Raw genomic sequence first — 19092 nt, forward strand, 5'->3', positions numbered from 1 at the left:
CTCTCCCCTTAATACCACAATCTTTTAATTTTTCTCCTACTTCTCTAACTGCTCCTTTTGTAGGTTCTATCCACTTCCTCTACCGATCTCTAATATATTGAAATTCCTTAGGGCTTCATCCTTGACCTTCTCTTACCACTCCACCTACTCTCCCTTGGTCATTTTATCCACTAACGGCCTCAGTTAACAACTGTAGTTAACAACTGTATTCTGAAGGTTTCAAAATCTTTAACTCCAACTCAGATTCTTTCTTGAACTTTAGATCCATATAGTCTAAAGTTCACTTGGACATCCCATAATCACCTCAAACTCAGAATGTCCAAAACCTAACTCACTATTTCCCCCTAAAATCTACTTTCCTCTCTCCATCTCTCTCTCTCTTTTTCTCTCTCTCTCTCAGTGAATAGTGCCATTATCCATCAAAATATGCAAAGCTAGAAAAATCATTGCTGGCCCTTCTGTCTGTTGTGAATTCTGGCTAAGTAATTGATCACATATATGTCCATGTTCCTCCACCATCATCTCACCTATGCACCACTGTTGTCTTGATTAGACTCACTGTCAAGGCTGGGACCCCAACATACACCAGCCTTTAGGGAATGACTAGAGGAAATGGGAGGATGGGGTAGGAATAGAAAAAAACAGAGAGTGAGGTCAGGAAACTATAACATTTCCCAAAAATGTCTTGCCCTTTCCCAAACTATTCACCCCAGTGTCATCAGTGTCATGTAGAGGAAGCTTTACAAAAAGAAGAATCTGAATTTATCTCTTCCTTGTTTAAAATCATTTAATGGCTCCTCATATGGAATAACATGACATAGCTAGGCCCTTCATGCTCTGGCTCCTACTTACCTCTCAAGTCTCATGTCTAACCATCCCCAACTCTTATTTCCAAACTTCCAGCCTTACAAATTATCATCAGTTCTTGGAATATACCATGCCTTCTCTGGCATCCCAGCTTTTTCACTGCTGCCTCCACTATGAGGAACTAATCCCTACTCCCACCTGCTTTGATTGAATTACTTCCTCCTTGCTGCCTCCTTATGCCCATAATATATCCCTCTATTTATCAGTGTGTTCCTCACAAATCTACAAAGTCCTTGCAGTCAAGCATAATTTTCAACTGTATTCTTGGTGTTTGTGACATTCTCAACCAGACCTTCCTTAGAATTGTCTCTTCCCTTGACTTCCATGAAAATGTATTTTTCTGGATCCTCTGCATTCCTAAAAGCTGCTTCACTTTGTCTCTTGCTGTCCTATTCCTCTTCTTGTCCCCTAAAGGCAAAAGTTTTATCATCAGTCCTTTTTCCTTTGTGGATTTGCTCTTTTGTTATCCACTCTCTTGTCTATACCTACAACCTCCTTGTGCCGATTGTCCTCAAATTTACATCTCCAGCTCATATGTCCCTCCTGAGCACCAATCTCCTCTTCAGCTGCCTGCTGCTCATTTCCTTTTGGATATCCCACCTCAACTAGGAGCTCATTCTGTCTAAAACGGAACTCTTCATCTTCTCCAAACCAACTTCTATGTCTATTAGTAGAGCTATAATTCTCCTGGTCAGTAAAACTCAAAATCAGTCATGTTTGGCCACAATCTTTCCCTCCTCATGTCCAGTTAGTCACCATATCCTGGATGAACTCTTCATTGTTTCTATCTTTCACATTCCTTTCCATTCTTACCTTCACTACTATAATTTAGGCCTTTATTACTCCTTACCTAGATCCTTGATACTCAAAGTTTGGTCCTTGACCAGCAGTATCTGTATTATCCATGTTAGAAGTGGAAGCTCAGGCCTCACCCTAGACCTCCTGGATCAGATCCCTGGGTCATTCATCTGCTCACTGAAGTTTGAGAAGCACTGGGCTAGACCACGTCAATAAACTCCTAACTGGAATTTCTGACTCCAGTCTCCTCCCTTTAGTCCATCCCACAGACCACAGTTACATAAATTTCTTTCTGATCACGTCATTCTCTCTCAACTTAAGCCTCTTTAATGACTCTAATGTCCAAGGAATAAAGTCCACATCTTAGAAAGTGGGGCTCTTAACCACCTGCACAATCTATTGCCCCAGACTTATGTACCCAATTTTGCTAACATATTCTATATGTCAAGCCAACAGAACCAGAGATGCAATATGGCAGTAGTGCAAAAACATCCTAACCAAGAATCACATTTAGCAATGGCAAAAGCTGGTTGTATAATCTCAGGCAAAATGTGTGTCCTCTTAAACCTTAGATTCCAATTCTGCAAAACAAGGAAGCTAGATCAGCCCAGTGTTTTTAAAGCTTTTTTTTTTTTTACTGCAACCACAGTAAGAAATATATATGTACCCAGTATTCACATCCATACCTAGATATAAGCACAATTTCAACTGGAACAAAAGTTGCACAAAATATTTTCTCTTCTCTTCTCACCTATTCCTTTTCTTTTTTTAAAATGTTGGTTGCTAATAACCAAATTGATTTCATAACTCACTAATGGGTCAGAACCTGAAGACTGAAAACCACTGTTGGGCCCCTCACGCTAACAATCCATGACTCTGGGATCCTCTTCCTTGGACACATCCTCTATTTCCCTGCTCTGTACCTTTAGTGAAAACATTCCTTCTTTCCGTAACATCTTCCCCTATTTCAGCCTCTTAAAACGCAATGTATTTTTTAAGTCCTGGCTTAATGAAACCTCTTAAAATGAGAAAACGTGTCTTACTTCTTTACATATCTACAATACTAGGTCTTATTTCTTACTTGTATGTGAGTCACATTAACCTGAAAATCTTTTTCAGTTATTTTTTTCTCCAACCATTCTTCTATTTGATCAACACCTCTAGCCTAGTTCCCTGACTCTTCTGCTTTCTACGTAGCTATCAGCAACCTGCCTACCTTCGCTTCCTTCCCTCAGTCTAGAAGCCATGAACCATCATTTTAACCTTTCGACATTCTCTTCAATTCTCTTGCCAAACTGTCTTTTCCTCTCACTTATCTGGCAAAATCCCAATTCTGAATCAATAAACTGTCTACTTTCTCTGTTCCTCTACTCTAATTGCTAAGCACTGTCATTTTTTAAAAAAATCCCAGGATCATGCAGATAATTTAATGATTTTCATTCTCATTTGAATTTTTAACATACTATTAGACTGTCTTGGTTTCCGTAGTTAGTTCTCTATCCCATTCTTCAATAGCTATTAAGATTTCTTTCACTCCCCTCAACCCCTCTGTCTTCAAGCCTTTCCCCCCTTGCCTCCAAGAGTAGATTAAGCCCCTTATTAAGAGTTCTCATAATATTCCTATCAACATGGCCATAGTCTTATCACTTTGCTTCTCACTGCCATGTATCTTATTGGGCTTTAAGCACACTGAAAATAAGAATCACAACTTATTAATTAGTTAAACCTAAGAACTTAATATAATACTAAGTACTCAATAAATATTTCTTGAATGAATGAATGAATGAATGAATGAATCCATAAATTATTAAATGAATGAGTACATCATATACAAATCTCACGTGGTTAGGTTAAGTGCCAATCAATTAATTAGTGCCAATAAAACCTTAGGGAATGAAAAGTATAAAATACAAACGGTTTCTAAATTTTATAACACATGTAGAATTAAACTTAGTTAAGGCTATTATTATTTCTATTCTAATGACTGGAAAAATGGAAGCTAGTCCCATAGATAACAGAATCTGATAGGCCAAAGGGTAACTGATGAAGATCTAACAAAGGTAGTTTGTTTGCTAATTCTAGTGGGGAACTATAAATACAACACAAATTTTATCACAGACCACAGTCGTCTGCCATGAAAAAGGTATTTATTTGATGATGGCCTAACTTCACTTTTTTCTTTTTAATGCAATTCTTTTTACTTGCCTTATGCTTCTAGGGACACATTTGCATGATGGTAATGACTGACAAGGTTCAGCTGCCCAGAAAACAGCTAAACATTGCTCCATATCTTGCGGGACAACTTTTTTAAAAAACCTTTTGTCTAGAATATCAATGATGACATCTTATTTAGTATCCTGGGACTTTGCTTTGCACTGTCAATCTGTTTCCAAATTCTCCTGTTATGGGCAAGCTGGAGAGGCCTGACCCTCAAAGTACTCACCATGACATTGTGAGGATGCAGCCCTCCCGGGTGCTGAGACATGTACTGAGCCAGGTCTGTGTGCTGCGTGAAACGGTGGAGAGACTGATGTTAGTGGTGCTTGCACGGTGCCCTAAAGCAGACCACAGATTTGACTGTCAAAGGCATTATAAAGTTCAGAATTTTTTCAAGTAAGGTGCAGAAGGTACATCGCCAGGTTTCCTGAGACCCCACTGTTAAGGTCAAACAGTATGCCTTCTAACTGGCTACTCTCAGAAGGAAGCTTGTTTCTTGGCACAGAGAGATGCTCGTCTTAAATGACTCTCACTGAGCACAATGACACAGGGATTTTTCACTCTTCTTGGAGGCAAGTCAAGTACATGTACCTTATGGTTTCTTTCTGCTAAGTACATATACCTTATGATTCTTCCTGCTAATATTTGAATAGTTTTTCTTTTCAAAAATACTAAAATGAGCCCAGCCGGGCGTGGCTCAGCAGTTGAGCATCGACCTAGGATCCAGGAGATCGCAGTTCGATTCCCGGTCAGGGCACATGCCCGGGTTGCGGACTGGATCCCCAGTTGGGGGCGTGCAGGAGGCAGCCGATCAATGACTCTCTCATCATTGATGTTTCTCTCTCTCTCTCTGAAATCAATAAAGATATTTTTAAAAAATACTAAAATGAGTAATTCTTTAGTAAACTTGTATACCATTTTTTTAAAACCTTGTGATTTATGTCTTCATTGTCTATGGGAAAATGTTGGGTTCTGCTCAGATGGTGATCAAAAGTAGATTTTAAAAAGGGCAAAAGTTTTTAAAATTTTGAAGCTAACTCAAAATTCTTATTTATTATTGCTGATGAGGGGAAAAAGACAGCAAATACAGTGGGTAAAGAAGCAAGATTAAAGAATGAGCATAAGAACGACAGTCTCTGTTAATCATAATGAACATTTCCATGACACTTTCCACATTGTAATGAAATTTTTATCATGCTATAAAATATTAACAGATTCATTATACAAGCACCAGGCTTTTCCCTCATGCTTCGGAAAATGCTGGGGCAACTCACCATGTATTCGAAAACGAATGTCAGTGTCTCTTTGGTGTGGATTATGTCATGCAGGAGCACAATATTGGCATGTTTCAGACCCTTCAAAAGAGAAGCTAGAAAAATTCAACAAAATGTTAATTCAATCATTGATAATGAAAGCACTGCTTTAAAGATATCAAGCATTATTTATTTTTTAAACACTTCAAATGAAGCATTCTGGTTTTTTATTGCTGGAAAAAATCTCTTATGAAATAATATTTAAAATTACAAAGGACCTTCATTATTTGTTAAATGGTGAGTCATTTCATTTGCATACCTTACTTTTTAGGCTAGAGCAGTTGCAAAAAAATATGTTTCCATTTACCCAATCAATTTCATCAAAGCACTCAGAGCACTTTGCTAGTGCTTTCCTCTGGGAATCTTATCTCTGCTTCAGAGTTGCAGGAGAGGAGGCCTGGAGAGATAAAGGCCATTGGGGGAGCAGGAAATGCAGTATTCTGTCTTCTAGAGCAGGACTTTGCAACATCTGACCATTTTCTAAAATTTAAAGTTCCACAGGGGCTCAGCATGGCTAGTGGACGGGATTGGTAGAAGGCAGGGATAAGAGCATAGGATGAAAAATGGTTAAAACATAATAAAGAGTGGAGAGGATTTCTTAAAGGGAGAATTGTAAACCTCTGTGGCAGGAGAAAATGCAAACTTAAAAAGAGGACAGGGTCAAACTTGGGAGCCCAGAGGAGTGAGAGTGGGGAGGGCTGAGGACTGTCTCTTGCAGCTTTAATAACAGGTTGATATCGGTCAGTAAGGGCAGCCTTAAAGGGGAGAAGTCACCACAAAGGCCAGTGAGTGGCTGGCAGGGGGTTTAAAAGGATGTGTCTTTGGGGGTTCCAGAGATAAGAAGACCAGAAGGGTAGAGAGCAGAAAAGGCACAAAAAGGAGATGGTGAGTCTCAACTCAGGACATTGCCTGTATGTAGAAAGTGTCCTTAAGACTTAAAGGAAAGGAAAATCAAAACTCAAATCAAAACTCAAATCAGGATCTGCAGGGTGTGCTGTACATCATGAACCTCCTACGCCAACTTTCTTCCAGATTAAAAACAGATTCATGCTCCGCTCAAATTTTGGAACAAAATTACCTCCTTCAGTCATTTTATCACATTGTAATGATCCTCTTGTTTTGCCCTCCTGGCAGCCATTCCCCCTTCTAGTGGGTGCACCTCTATTTTCCTCTGGGGAAACAATCCCATCCCACTCAGTCTATGCTATTCTGGTGGGGCCGACCCTACCCCAACCCGAGACTGGGCATGTGACCCAGGGTGGTCCAGTCAGAGCACAGCACCCTCTTGCCAGGGTGACTGGTTCAGAAACCGGCACAAAATCCAAGCCTGGGAGAGCCCTACTTCGCTGGTGTCATCAGGATAGAAGTGCTTTCTTTTCCACGGTGAGAGCTGAGCTTGTAGGATTTAGCCAGGGACTGCTCTGGCCAGATTACTAGTACCTGGGAATAAAACTAAGGAAGAAAAAAACAGTGCTGGGGATGAACAGGCATGGATTCCTGGTGACATCATTTGCTCCCTGCTAGTTTGTAGTTATCAGATCTCCGAGCCAGCAAATTTCCTTCTTTATTCACCTGAGTTTGAGCTGGCAACCTCTTACCACCCAAGGAGACATAGTCTACCCATTAGTCCTACTTTGCTCTAATGACTAATACTATAACTTTTTGCCCCCTAAATCCTTATGAGCTAAATTTATTATTTCACTCTTACAAGTACATTGCTTTGTAAATGTAGTATACAGTTTTACAGGCATCTGTTTAATGTCCCTAGTCCCAGACTGAAGTCAATATGCGAATAGAGGGAGTGACTTTCCCTTTCAGATGCCGACACACCTCCTAGTACAATGCTCAGCCAAGAGTAAGCACTTAATTTATCAAATATATTTATTGAGTGTCTTAACGGAGAGCCGACTGTGGAGCCAGAAGCTCTAATGTGAATCTGGCCCTGTTACTTTCTATCCAAGTGAGCTCAGGACAGTATCTCAACCCGTCTCAGTTCACTCCTTATGAAAAAGAGATAACGCCTTCCTGACTTGATTTCATAGGGTTGACATGAGGATGGAACCAGCGCCCATGCATGGATCCCTGGCAAATGTCAAGCACCACACAGTTGCAAATTAGAATTAATATCCCAGCCATCAGGTACTTGGGCCTCCCTTTCACCTTGAACCCCACTAAATCCCCACTCCCATATTAATATCTTAAAACTTTGTTTATGTCAACTCATAGATACAGAGAACATTTTGATGGTTTCCAGATGGGAGGGGGGTGGGGGGTTGGGTGAAAAGACGAAAGGATTAAGATGTGCAAATTGCCAGTTATAAAAACAGTGTTGGGAATGTAAAATATAGTAAATGGAATATAGTCAATAATACTGCAATAATTATATATGGTGCCAGGTGGGTGATCATTTTATAAGTTATATAAATGTCTAATCACTATGTTGTATGCCTGAAACTAATATAATATTGTATTTGTTGTATTCAGTTGTAATTTTAAAAAATTTTAAATTTTGTTTATGTCCGTTTCTGCTAGTTTTCAACGCCTTCCGTACTTACTATGACTTCTACCAGTTAAACATGCTTATATTTTATGTGTATTTTTATTTGTAACTTATGTTCATTTTCTCTCTCTCTCTGCCACCTCCAACACACGACATTACAAAACATGCACCGAAAGCAGATTTTAAAAGGATATGGTAAAGCTGAAATTGCTAAGAATACTGTAAAGATATTTAAATTTATTTTTAATACAAAATTTAGTCTCACTTAAAATCATGGCGGCATGTTTTGTTAATTATAATGGCTTCATACTATCATTTACTAAAAAGCTCAAAGAATGATATTCACTTAGAATGAGGCTCACTGCTAACATCAGTGGCTATAAATCTTTATTTCATACAGTTTTCTTGATAACTTCTTCCCTTATCAGCTCACACTCCTGTCCCTGCTCACTTGGCTCCAGCCATATTGGCCTCCTGCCTGTCCCCTGGACACTTTCAAACACTTTCTTCCCTGGGTCCCGACACTCCCTTTGTCCCTGCCTGTGACGTCTTGTCTCAGCTCTGCGCCTGCTGCCTCCCTCGCCTCCTTCAGGCCTCTGCTCAAAGCCTCGGCTGCCCCGACGTGCCCCACCCCAGCTGTCTCCATCCCTGTGCCCCACTTTATTCTTCATAGAACTGGTCACCCCTGACATATCTAAGCATTTATTACCCTTGACCGATTATATATGTGTGTTGTCTGTTTTCACCCATAAGAATATAAGTTCCATTAAAAGCAGGCACTTTTGTCTTCTGCTTATTGCTATATCTTCAGTGTCTAGAACAATGCCTGCTATATTTTAAGCATTCAGTAAATATTTACTATCGAGTTAGTGGTCATTAATTGCCTAATTCATTTCTATATCTATAACCGGTTGGTATTGGGTGTTTCTGCTGAAGATGCTTTTATTTCTTGTTTCTTTTAGTTGTCTTTCTCATTAAATTATAAGTGTTGTATTTGTTATGGTCATGTCTGCTACTGCTTTTTTTTTTTTCTTTTCACCAAAAACCACTGAAATTCAGGGAAACTGTGACTTTTGATGAATAATAGTAGGGAATTTACATGAAAGAGTAGATGATGTTTAAAGTGTTTATCTCGTGGTGTTGGTATGTTGTTTGGTCCATCCGCCGGAGGGATCTAAAATGTGCACAGCCTCAGATGTGTGGGTCTCAAACCCAGAAAGAAAGATCTTTCTTCTAATTTCAAGGCTGCCTCATAAACTTCGCAGCAGGATATGGTGTGTTCTGCAGGCTAATCAGCTGAGGGATGCAAAGCCAACTGAGAAGGGAAAGATCTTAAAATCAGAGCATTCTGATTCCTGTAAAATTATTGTTTTTATAATTCGCGTATTCTAAGTCTACTAATTTTTGTTTCTCTTCAAAGAAAAGACACAAAGATGAATTGGGGAGTCTTTAAAGCTCCAGACAAATGAAATCACGATGGAATTTCTTTGAGTGCTTCCAAAATACTTTGATAATGATGATGATGATGATGATGATGATGATAGCTAACATTGAGCATTTACCACATACCAGCCACTGTTGTAAGAATTCTGCGTATATTAAATAGGGACCGACTCATAGACAGTGAGCAGGCAGATAGCTTGGGGCGGGGAGGAGGCCTAGAGGGGTTAAGCAAAAAGGAAAAGAGAGAGAGAGAGAACTCATGGACATGGACAACAGGGCGGTGATGGCCGGGTTGGGGAATGTGGAAGAGGGCATAGGGGGGATAAATGATGATGGAAAAAATAAATGTGAAAAAAAGCCACCTTTGTATATATTAGCTTGGTATGATCATGAGAACACCAAGAAAAGCCAACATGATCCCAAAACAACATGATCCCAAAGATCAAGAAAAATGACCCAAGACTGAAAGTTATTAAGCTCGTTTAAAAAATGCAAAGTATTTCCTTCTTTATTTGAAATGTCCAAAAAGGTGTTTCCTATGACTAACTGGCTTAATAGTCCATGACATTTAATTTGATTCTCATATATGTAATATATTTAATAATTTAGAAAAGAGTTATCATTCATCTTGCAATTATATGAGAATGTTTAACTTCTTGGTTTTGTTCATTTCTTTGGGGTTTGTGGTTCAGTTCAGTTTTATGAAAATTGATGCTTATTTTGATTGTTACTCTATTCTGTTCTGCTTTAGTTTAGAAGGAAAAGTAAAAGATGCTGATGACCAGGGAGAACAAGGCCGATTCTCAAAGTTCCAGGGCACAGTTCTATATAGCAAGTGCCTGGTAGTCAGAGCCCTTTCTAGGCTGTGAGCTCCTCAAGGGCATGGACTGTCCCTCTCTGTGTCTTTGCATATCCAGCATGTAGCACAGGCCTGGCATGTGGTGCTCAATACAGGTTTGTGAATTAATGAAGACCAGACAGTTGTAATGAGTTTATGTAGGAGTCAATAATAGAGCCAGTTCCTACCCCCACCCCCACTGGGCACTGAATTAAAAAGAGCCTGTAGTTCCTGGTGTTGCATTTGCTCTGGCCCGGGTGTCACACATCAAGTCAGTGAGTCAACTTGTGCATTCCAAGAAAAGAAATCATCAAGATAAGTATTAAGACAAATGTTAAATAAGTAGTTATTATCTGAATCTTTGGAATTGTAATTTGATCATATAGCATCATCCTGGCGTCATTTTTAAAAATGTAATTATGCACATGTAAATATGCTATGTCCATGATGCGACTTGATGGCACTCAATGGAGAACTTCTTGTCAACCTGACCTGCTGAAATCTATTTGTGGTAATCAATGAGTCAGCGGTTCTGATTGGTATTCTGTACCTCCCTGCATGACCTCAGGGAGGTTCCTAAGTCTATTTTTGGCTCAGTTTTCTTATATAAGGACTGGGAATAATTACTTTGTAATGTTTTTTACTAAGGAATAATCTTAAAAGATTCTTAGCTAAAACTGTTTCTAATTTAAACACTGCAATTACTGGTGCTACATGTAAGTCCATGATAGAATCAGAATTGACAAATATTATATATTATTTTCTTTAAAATGTTTCTCCTGCATTTTGCTTAACATTTATGCAAAATGTATCATAAAAACAGATTTCTATTTTTACTGTTGCTAAAAAAGAAATGCTTGTTATAAATTTATCACAGTAAAATAGAAAGGATTTTGAATAGAAGAAATTGGATTCTACTACCTAACAACTCCGATTCCTAGTTCTGAGATCTCAGATAAGTTACCTAACCTCTCTGAGATTCAGATTCCTTCATCTCTACAATAAAAACAACAGACTTTACCTCCTAGAGTTGGTGAAAGGGTTTTCAAAAAAGATAATGTGGTGGTGGTGGAGGGGAGATTATGTCACAAGTCTAGTCCTCAAAAAAGATTAGTTATATAACTCATTCCTAAACAAATGCTGCTAACAGGCCAAAAGTCCTGGGTTTAAACCAAAAGTTTCTAATTATATAGGAAGATATTTAAAATAATGCACATTACTAAGATATTGATACACAGTTTAATAAAACTAGGGAACTATTCAAATGAAAGTGCTTTCTCCTAGTTGTAAAAATAAACATTTAAAATGTAATTCTAGAGCCAGTTATGAAAGATTTTCTCAGTTGTTATGAAGGTAGCTAATCCCTTTTTAAAAATGTGTTTTTATTGATTTCAGAGAGAGGAAGGGAGAGGGAGATAAAAACATCAATGATGAGAGAGAGTCATCGATCGGCTGCCTCCTGTGCCTGACCGGGAATCGAACCACGACCTCTTGGGGTTCATGAGTCTAGGCTCAACCACGGAGCCACACTGGCTGGGCAGCTAATCTTTTTAATTAGCAAAGGAGTGAGGGTAGAGAACATGTCTATTGTGTACACTACTGGGTGTCTAGTGGCCAGCAGAGTACCTGGCCATAGTAGGTGCTCAATAAATACTTGTGGAATGAATGCATAGAGAGTGTAAATTTTTGAATCAGAGAGATTTGGTTTGAATTACAGCTATATATTAGAAGAAGAACATCTATCTTCAAAGGTTGTTAGGAGAACTGAAAGAGGTAACCTGTGAAAATTATCTGGCATGGGTGGGTATTAAGATGTGTTTCCCTTAGCGCTGTTCATACTTTTGCTAATTTCATAATATTACATGTGAAGATCAAATAGTATTCCAAATGACCAAATTAATAAACTGCCACATGTATTCTACTTATATAGAGACCATACATGTAGTGAAACCCTACTCAATAAATCTTTGGCTGATATATCATCAGTCCAGCCAAACTGTTCAGGAAAAGTAATTCCTTCTTCAAGGCTTTTTAAAGAAGTCTGCATTACTTGCTCAGTTTTTCTGCACGTGGCTTTCAGTTGCCTTTTTAACTAGTGACCCTGGATTTTAACTAATGAATTCCAGCTGTTCTTATTTTGCCTTCCAGCCCTTCTCATTTAACCTCCTGTCTCCCTGGCCTCACATCCTTTAAGTTCTTACAGGAAAAGTGGGACAGTGCCAAAGTTTTCAAATGAGGTCTCCTATCTTCTTGAGGGGAGAGGGCTACTCTAACAAGGCTCCCAGCTTTTACACTGGTGGAAAAAGAAACATTCATTGTTGGAAATTAGATGCCTAATGATCTCCAAAGTGTCCCAAATCCTTCTGTGGTTTTTAATATTATAAAGCAAAGCATTCAGTAAGGTAAGTCCATAAAGCAAACCTACAAAGTCCACACTTGAATGCTAAATGTAATTGCAAACACCTGCGATGGAGAGCCCCCCCCCCCCCCCCCGGTAAATATGCAATAAAAGAAACATTTAGCATACGGAACAATACAGATCCAGCTTTCTGAACCATGCTGAGAACCATCTGTTAGCAAAACTGGCAAAAGGTTTTGTAAAATATCAACCTGGAAAACTTGGCTGTGGGCAAAATCTGAGTGAGGCAAAGCCTGAAGCAATAGACAAGTACATGAAGGAAACACCCTAAGAATGGGGTGAACCTGGGCCTAGAGACCCTTCCTATGCCGATGCCCTGGAAACTTTTATTACATTCAGAAATACTCCTTAATCTATATACATCTCTGTCTTAATATGATCGTTCTTTAATGGAGACCACCAATAAGTGCATTAGTAAATGCAATTTCCATTATATTGAACACTTAAAACCATGCTTTCCTCCAGGATGCACCTGATCCTATCAGGCTGAATCGCGGGCTAACCTGATAGCCATTTGGCCCTTCTAGTTAAATTCAAAATAACACATTTCCCAGGGGCTCTGAAAGACTTCTGAGAATGGCATCAAATTCAGTTATAAAGTCATTTTCTGAATTGCTTTTTCCATGCCTGTTTGCATAACCCATCCTTCCAAGCTCCTTTCAAAATCTACTGGCTCCATTAGCCACACTGATACTAACTGGTTCTCATCTTAGTTTATGTCTTTTTTTAACCTCCATTATAACACTGGTTGTAACTGGAACCATCTGCTCTGTTACATCTGAAAATGATATAGAGCAAAGATCAGGCTTTTCCTTGTCATCCATCACAACACCCCGCAATATGCCTCGCATACAGGATGTGCGCATAAAGAAGGGAAAGGAAACTGACTCAGTTAAACAGGGAGAAAGTCAGGCCAGGGGACTGTCACTTCTCTGGGTTCTTCATGCAATGGATAGCAATCCTATTATCATTTTATTTCAAATGGCTCTTGGAAAAGGTTAATAAATGGAATTTTTAATGAATTATTTTCACTATAGTGGTTTCTTGATGGTGAACAGTCATCACTAAGGGAAATAAATAAGAATGGAATGAAAAGGGCCAGCATTTGTTGAATTCTGAAAATGGATCCTGTGATTAATGCTCTAAATGCATATTCTCATTTAATCCTCATAACAATTCAAAGAAATGGGTACTATTATTGTCCTCTTTCTGCAATAAACTGAGTCTTAAACAGGTGAAGTAATCTACCCACAGACACACTAGGAATTGGTAGATCTAAGATTCAAACCCAAGTCCATCCTCACCGACTTGCTATACTGCCCAGGGTATAGAGAAAATACAGGCACAGCACTAGAAATACACGCCTTCCCAGAGAATTTCTCAAATGGTTATCTAAACAACTTATTGTCTTCAAGTAAATTGTTCACTCAGAATTTATGGGATTATACTATTAATTTTGTCTTTTATATGGATTTTTCTGGGGTTATTAGATACAGCCTTAGCACTCAGTATGGGACCAAACACCCAGAAAGTACTTAATAAATACTCATTGAGTTCATAGTCTTGGTCAACAAACACAATACTTTTGAGTCTTAATTTCCTCAAGAATAAGTAGTAAAATGATAGTGTAAATATACTTGGAAAACTGGTATGAAGAATACAGTTACAATTGTAATACTACTTCTAGAAATATGGAAAGCTAGATGCTGAATGGAGAGACTCAATGCATCCCCCACCCCCACCCCAAGCCAAGGACTTAAAACAGGTCCGTTGGGTGCCTCTTACTGTTCTTACCTTCCCGGATGGCTGTAAAGGGGACCCCTTCCTCTTCGTTCATGCTGATGACCTTTAAAGCCACTAGTTGTCTGTTTATTCTAGAAGAATGAGGGGGAGGGCACACACTCAGCTGGTTCACAGCAGTTTCACACACAAAAAGTTTTCCTTCAAAACATATTCTAGCATATGAATCTACAATTTTTTCAGAATAAAAAGTTTTTAAAGTCCTATGTATATATACCAAAACATTTTCTTTCTTTACCAAAGGGATCCATGTTCATTATAAAAAAATTTGGAGGATACAGAAATCAGAGACACCCTCCTCATAATCAGAGACATCCATCCTCATAATATTTTGATGTACACTGTTCCTTTCATTTTCCTTTGTGCACTTATTGGAACCACCCTTATTTTTTACCTGAATTATTGTCATAACCTCCTAACAGCCTGCCTGCTTGTACGCTCGGACCCTTACTGTCTACTCTCAGCAGAGTAGCCCAGGGCACCCTTTTTAAGGGAAAGTCACGTCTCTGCTCAAAACAAAGCACTGTCACTCTAAACAAAAGCCAGATTCTTTTTTTTCTTTTTCTTTTTAATATGTATAATTTTTATTTTTGTTTAAGGTATTACAGATGTCCCTTTTTCTCCCCAATGACCCATTCCCCCCCCATCCTCCCCCCTCCCCAGTCCCTCTCCCCACCATTGTCCATGTCCTTGGGTTGTGCATAGATGCATATAAATTCTTTAGTTACTCTCTCCCCCTCCACCCCCTCTCCCCCCTCCCTCTGACATTTCGTCAGTCTCAACTATGCTTCAAAAGCCAGATTCTTGTGGCCTTCTAGGTGATACCCCATCTGCCCAATCCCACCATTATCTGTCTCTCTAATCTCCTCCTACTCTCTACTTACTAGTCGTTTTGTTCGCTGATGTAAGCGAAGTACCAGAGAAAAGAGATTTTAATGCAAATGTAAATGTATTATTTTTAATACAGTGGGGATCATATCACATCATCCTATCATCTTATTAGTAACCTGTTTTCCTCCATTTAACTTTGTGTCTTTTTCATTCTTGTATTATGTGATATTTAATAATGATATAATATTTCATCACATATACTAAAATGCATTTAGCCAATTCCAAATGTTTCCAATTTACAAAAAAAATTGAGAATATAGTACAGAGAGTTCTCATATACCTCACAACCAGTTTCTTCTATTGTTAACATCTTATGTAGAATGGTACATTTGTTATAATTAACAAACCAATATTGATACATTATTATTAATTAAAGCCTATAGTTTATCAGGAATTTTTTTTTTTTGCAGTAAAATTGTATTGTTTATTGCGGGTTGCATTGTAAACTGGTAATATTTGGGGGAATGAAACATAGTACATAGGAAAAGCCATAAAACTACCATACCTATGAATTTTTCGCAATAAACTTATTTAATAAAGGCTTTAAAAATTCCAAATGGATGACATATCCTCTACTCTTAGTTATAATAGAACAAAAATAGAAATAGCAAAAATGTCCAACATTAGATGAATAGTTTAAAATTTTGTCACACATAAATACAATGGGATATTTTGTGTTCATAACAAAAGCTTAATTCTAGAGACATGTAGGAAAAAAACATGGAAAAGATTCACGATAAAATAGGCAATAGAAACAAAACATCATGCACACTGTGTTTATAATTTTAAATATAGTTGAGCCTTGAACAATGCAGGCATTAGGGGCACTTCCCCCTCCCACCAACAGTTCAAAATCCCCATATAACTTTTGACTCCCCAAAATTTAACTACGAATAGCCTGTTGTAGATAGAAGCCTTACCAATAACATAAACAGTCAATTAACACATATTTTGTATGTTTCATGTATTATATATCATATACTTACAATAAAGTAAGCTAAAGAAAAGCAAGTGTTGCTAAGAAAATCATAAAGAAGAGAAAATATATTTGCAGTATTTATTGAGAAAATCCGTGCATAAGTGGACCCATGTTGTTCAAGGGTCAACTGTAAACTGTGTGGCCATGGAAGACAAAATGCCTACGTGCGACTGCTTTATGAAAGTATAGATTACAGATGGTTTTTAAGTCTTAAAAATTCATTTGCTGTTATATATTACCTTTTCTTTTTTATTTTTATAGGATTTGTGACTTTCCAATTTTATTTCAAAATGTCTTCTTACAGTAACTATTCTTTTTATCTCTTCTAAAGTAGATATCTGTAGATGTGTAAATTTATGAAATCAATCAACTCATCTTAGTCTTTTTAAAAATTGAGGTATAATTTGCATATAACATTGTGTAAGTTAAAGGTGTACAATGGGTTGATTTGATACATTTGTATATTGCAATATGATTACCAGGGTTTCTTTAGTTTTTGCCTAATGTCTTTTTTCTGTACCAGGATCCCATCCAGAATACCACATTACGTTTAGTTTCATGTCTGTGACAATTTTCCAGACTTTCCTTGTTTTTGACAATCTTGGCAGTTTTGAGGAGTACCAGTCAAGAATTTTGTAGGGTACCTCTCTATGGGAATTTTTCTTATGATTACACTGCGGTTACAGGTTTTGAGAAGGCAGAGTACCTTTCTCGTTGCACCATAGTAAGGGTACATATCATCATAATTTATGACTTTTGCTGTTGGCCCTAATCACCTGGCTGAGATAGCGTTTGTCAGGTTTCTTCCCTGTAGTAACCCCCCCCCCCCAACTGTACTTCTGGAAGAACGTCACTATGAGTAGTCCATACTTAAGGAGTGGGAGTTATGCTCCACTTCCTTGAGGGTGGGTTATCTACACAAATTATTTGGAATTCTTCATGGGAAATTTGTCTCTTTTCTCCATTTATTAATTTTATTGAACAATTTATTTGTATCAGTATGGACTTATAGATATTTATTTTATACTTTGGGTTATAATCCAATACTATAATACAAAGTGGTTTATTTATTTTGTTGCTCAAAATAAATTTTTCCACCTTTGTCCTTTGGGAGCTCATTCAGTTGGCTCTTATTCCCTTTGACATACCCCCGTAAGTGTGGGGTTTGTTTTTTGGAGCATGCATTTATCTTCATTTTTTTAGCCTTTTTATAGATAAAAGGGATTATCACATTTTAATTTATATTTCTTTACTTGTGGAACTGAATTTTCATAAATGTATTGGTCTTTCCAGTTCTTTTGTGATTTGCCTGCTTACCCACCTCTTTATTAAAATATTTTGCATATACTCTTCACCAATTCTTTTGTTTGCCTTATCATGTCTTTGAAATTTTGAACTTTAAAAACTTTATGATATTCAACATTTTTCAAAATGTTTTTTTTGCTCAGAGCATAGCTCTGTGAAATTCTTCTCACCCAACCCAAAAAAGTTTTTTGTTCAAATATGTTTAGAAAATGCTTTATTTTTAAAAATTCTCTTAGCCTTTCTTAGATAGTACTGGTACAGGTTAACATTTTAAAGATGTTGAGAGCACCTACAATGAAAGATCACGTTTTATTTTGTTCTTGGGTTCCCTGTGTCAATTTGACCATAGCAACTGTTTCAATGAGACGTCTAATAAGGTGTCTCAGAATTGGGGCTCTCTAGAACATACCTGGACAGATGGGGCACCATGGACATCTCCAATCTTCCCTTACGGGTTCCAATGTAAGTGTTATGTACACATAGAATTCTCTTATGTATCCTTCTAGTTCCTGGATTATTTTTACACTTAACTCTTTAACCCATTGGGAATTTATATTGTATATTTTTACCTTTTCCAAGTTGCTAACAATTGTCCCAGCTCCATTTATTGGACTGTCTTCTTTTCCTTGCTTATTTGACATGCCACCATAATTACATATGAGGTCTTACTAATACTCGGATTTGTGACTGTTCTAGACTTTTTAAAATTGATTTCAGAGAGGGGAAGGGAGAGGGAGAGAGAGATAGAAACATCAATGATGAGAGAGAGTCATTGATCGGCTGCCTCTTGCACGCCTCCAAAGGGGGATCTGGCCTGCAACCTGAGCATGTGCCCTGACCAGGAATCGAACCGTGATCTCCTGGATCCTAGGTCAATGCTCAACTGCTGAGCCACGCCCAGCTGGGCAGAAGTAACTACTTTTAACAACATCATGTGCATTTTTCCAGATTCTGCTATGCACATACAAATTTATACATGTACAGTAAGGATACTTAAGTGTTTTTTTCTAAATGAGATCATAGAGTGCATATTGTTCTGTAACTTGTTTTTGGTCTCTTAAAATACTGAACATCTTTCCATATTAGTAGACCCATCTCATACTTTAGATGGCTGCATGTTATTTCTCTGTATAGTGATTATTTAGCCAGTCCCTTATTAATGGATATTTGTGATCAGGTTTTGACTTTTTCTGTTATAACACAAGTACTAAAATAAATGATAAATGTTTAGTCTTATAGTATTTATATTAGAATATTAAAATTAACATTTAACCACTATCGAGCCATTGTTTTTCAACACTGAAGTGACATAAAGAAATCAGACCTCCGCCCGGCCGGGCGTGGCTCAGTGGTTGAGCATCGATGTAAGATCCAGGAGATCTCGGTTCGATTCCTGGTCAGGGCACATGCCCGGCTTTCAGACTCAATCCCCAGCAGGGGGTGTGCAGGAGGCAGCCGATCAATGACTCTCTCATCACTGATGTTTCTATCTCTCTCTCCCTCTCCCTTCCTCTCTCTGAAATCAATAAAGATATATTAAAAAAAAAGAAATCAGACTTCCAACTTTTTTTTTTTTTTTTACTAAAAAGCAGTGGAGCTCAAGGATCTTTCATATATGGTTAACAAAGTTTATTGTTAGCCAAAATGGGCCCTTGGCTTTTGGATGAGCAGTATTTTTATTCTTCAGCAATTTTGCATATTTTACAAATATTTGCATATTTG

The 19092-nt window shown here is 37.9% G+C and overlaps 1 protein-coding gene across 2 annotated transcripts in view; it reads right to left on the reverse strand.

Annotated features, from left to right (window-relative positions):
- The window catches only part of CDK15 (cyclin dependent kinase 15), a 78150-nt gene that overhangs the window by 57130 nt on the left and 1928 nt on the right, over positions 1-19092 (reverse strand). For both annotated transcript variants that reach the window (XM_081142695.1, XM_081142696.1), the window contains exons 4-6: positions 14190-14269; positions 5157-5251; positions 4109-4171 (exon numbers count right to left, since the gene is read on the reverse strand). In XM_081142695.1, the coding sequence (XP_080998821.1) occupies positions 4109-4171; positions 5157-5251; positions 14190-14269 (238 nt within the window). The remainder of the gene's footprint in view (positions 1-4108; positions 4172-5156; positions 5252-14189; positions 14270-19092) is intronic.

Source organism: Miniopterus schreibersii (genome assembly GCF_964146895.1).
Source record: "Miniopterus schreibersii genome assembly, chromosome: 7".
Lineage (NCBI taxonomy): Eukaryota > Metazoa > Chordata > Mammalia > Chiroptera > Miniopteridae > Miniopterus > Miniopterus schreibersii.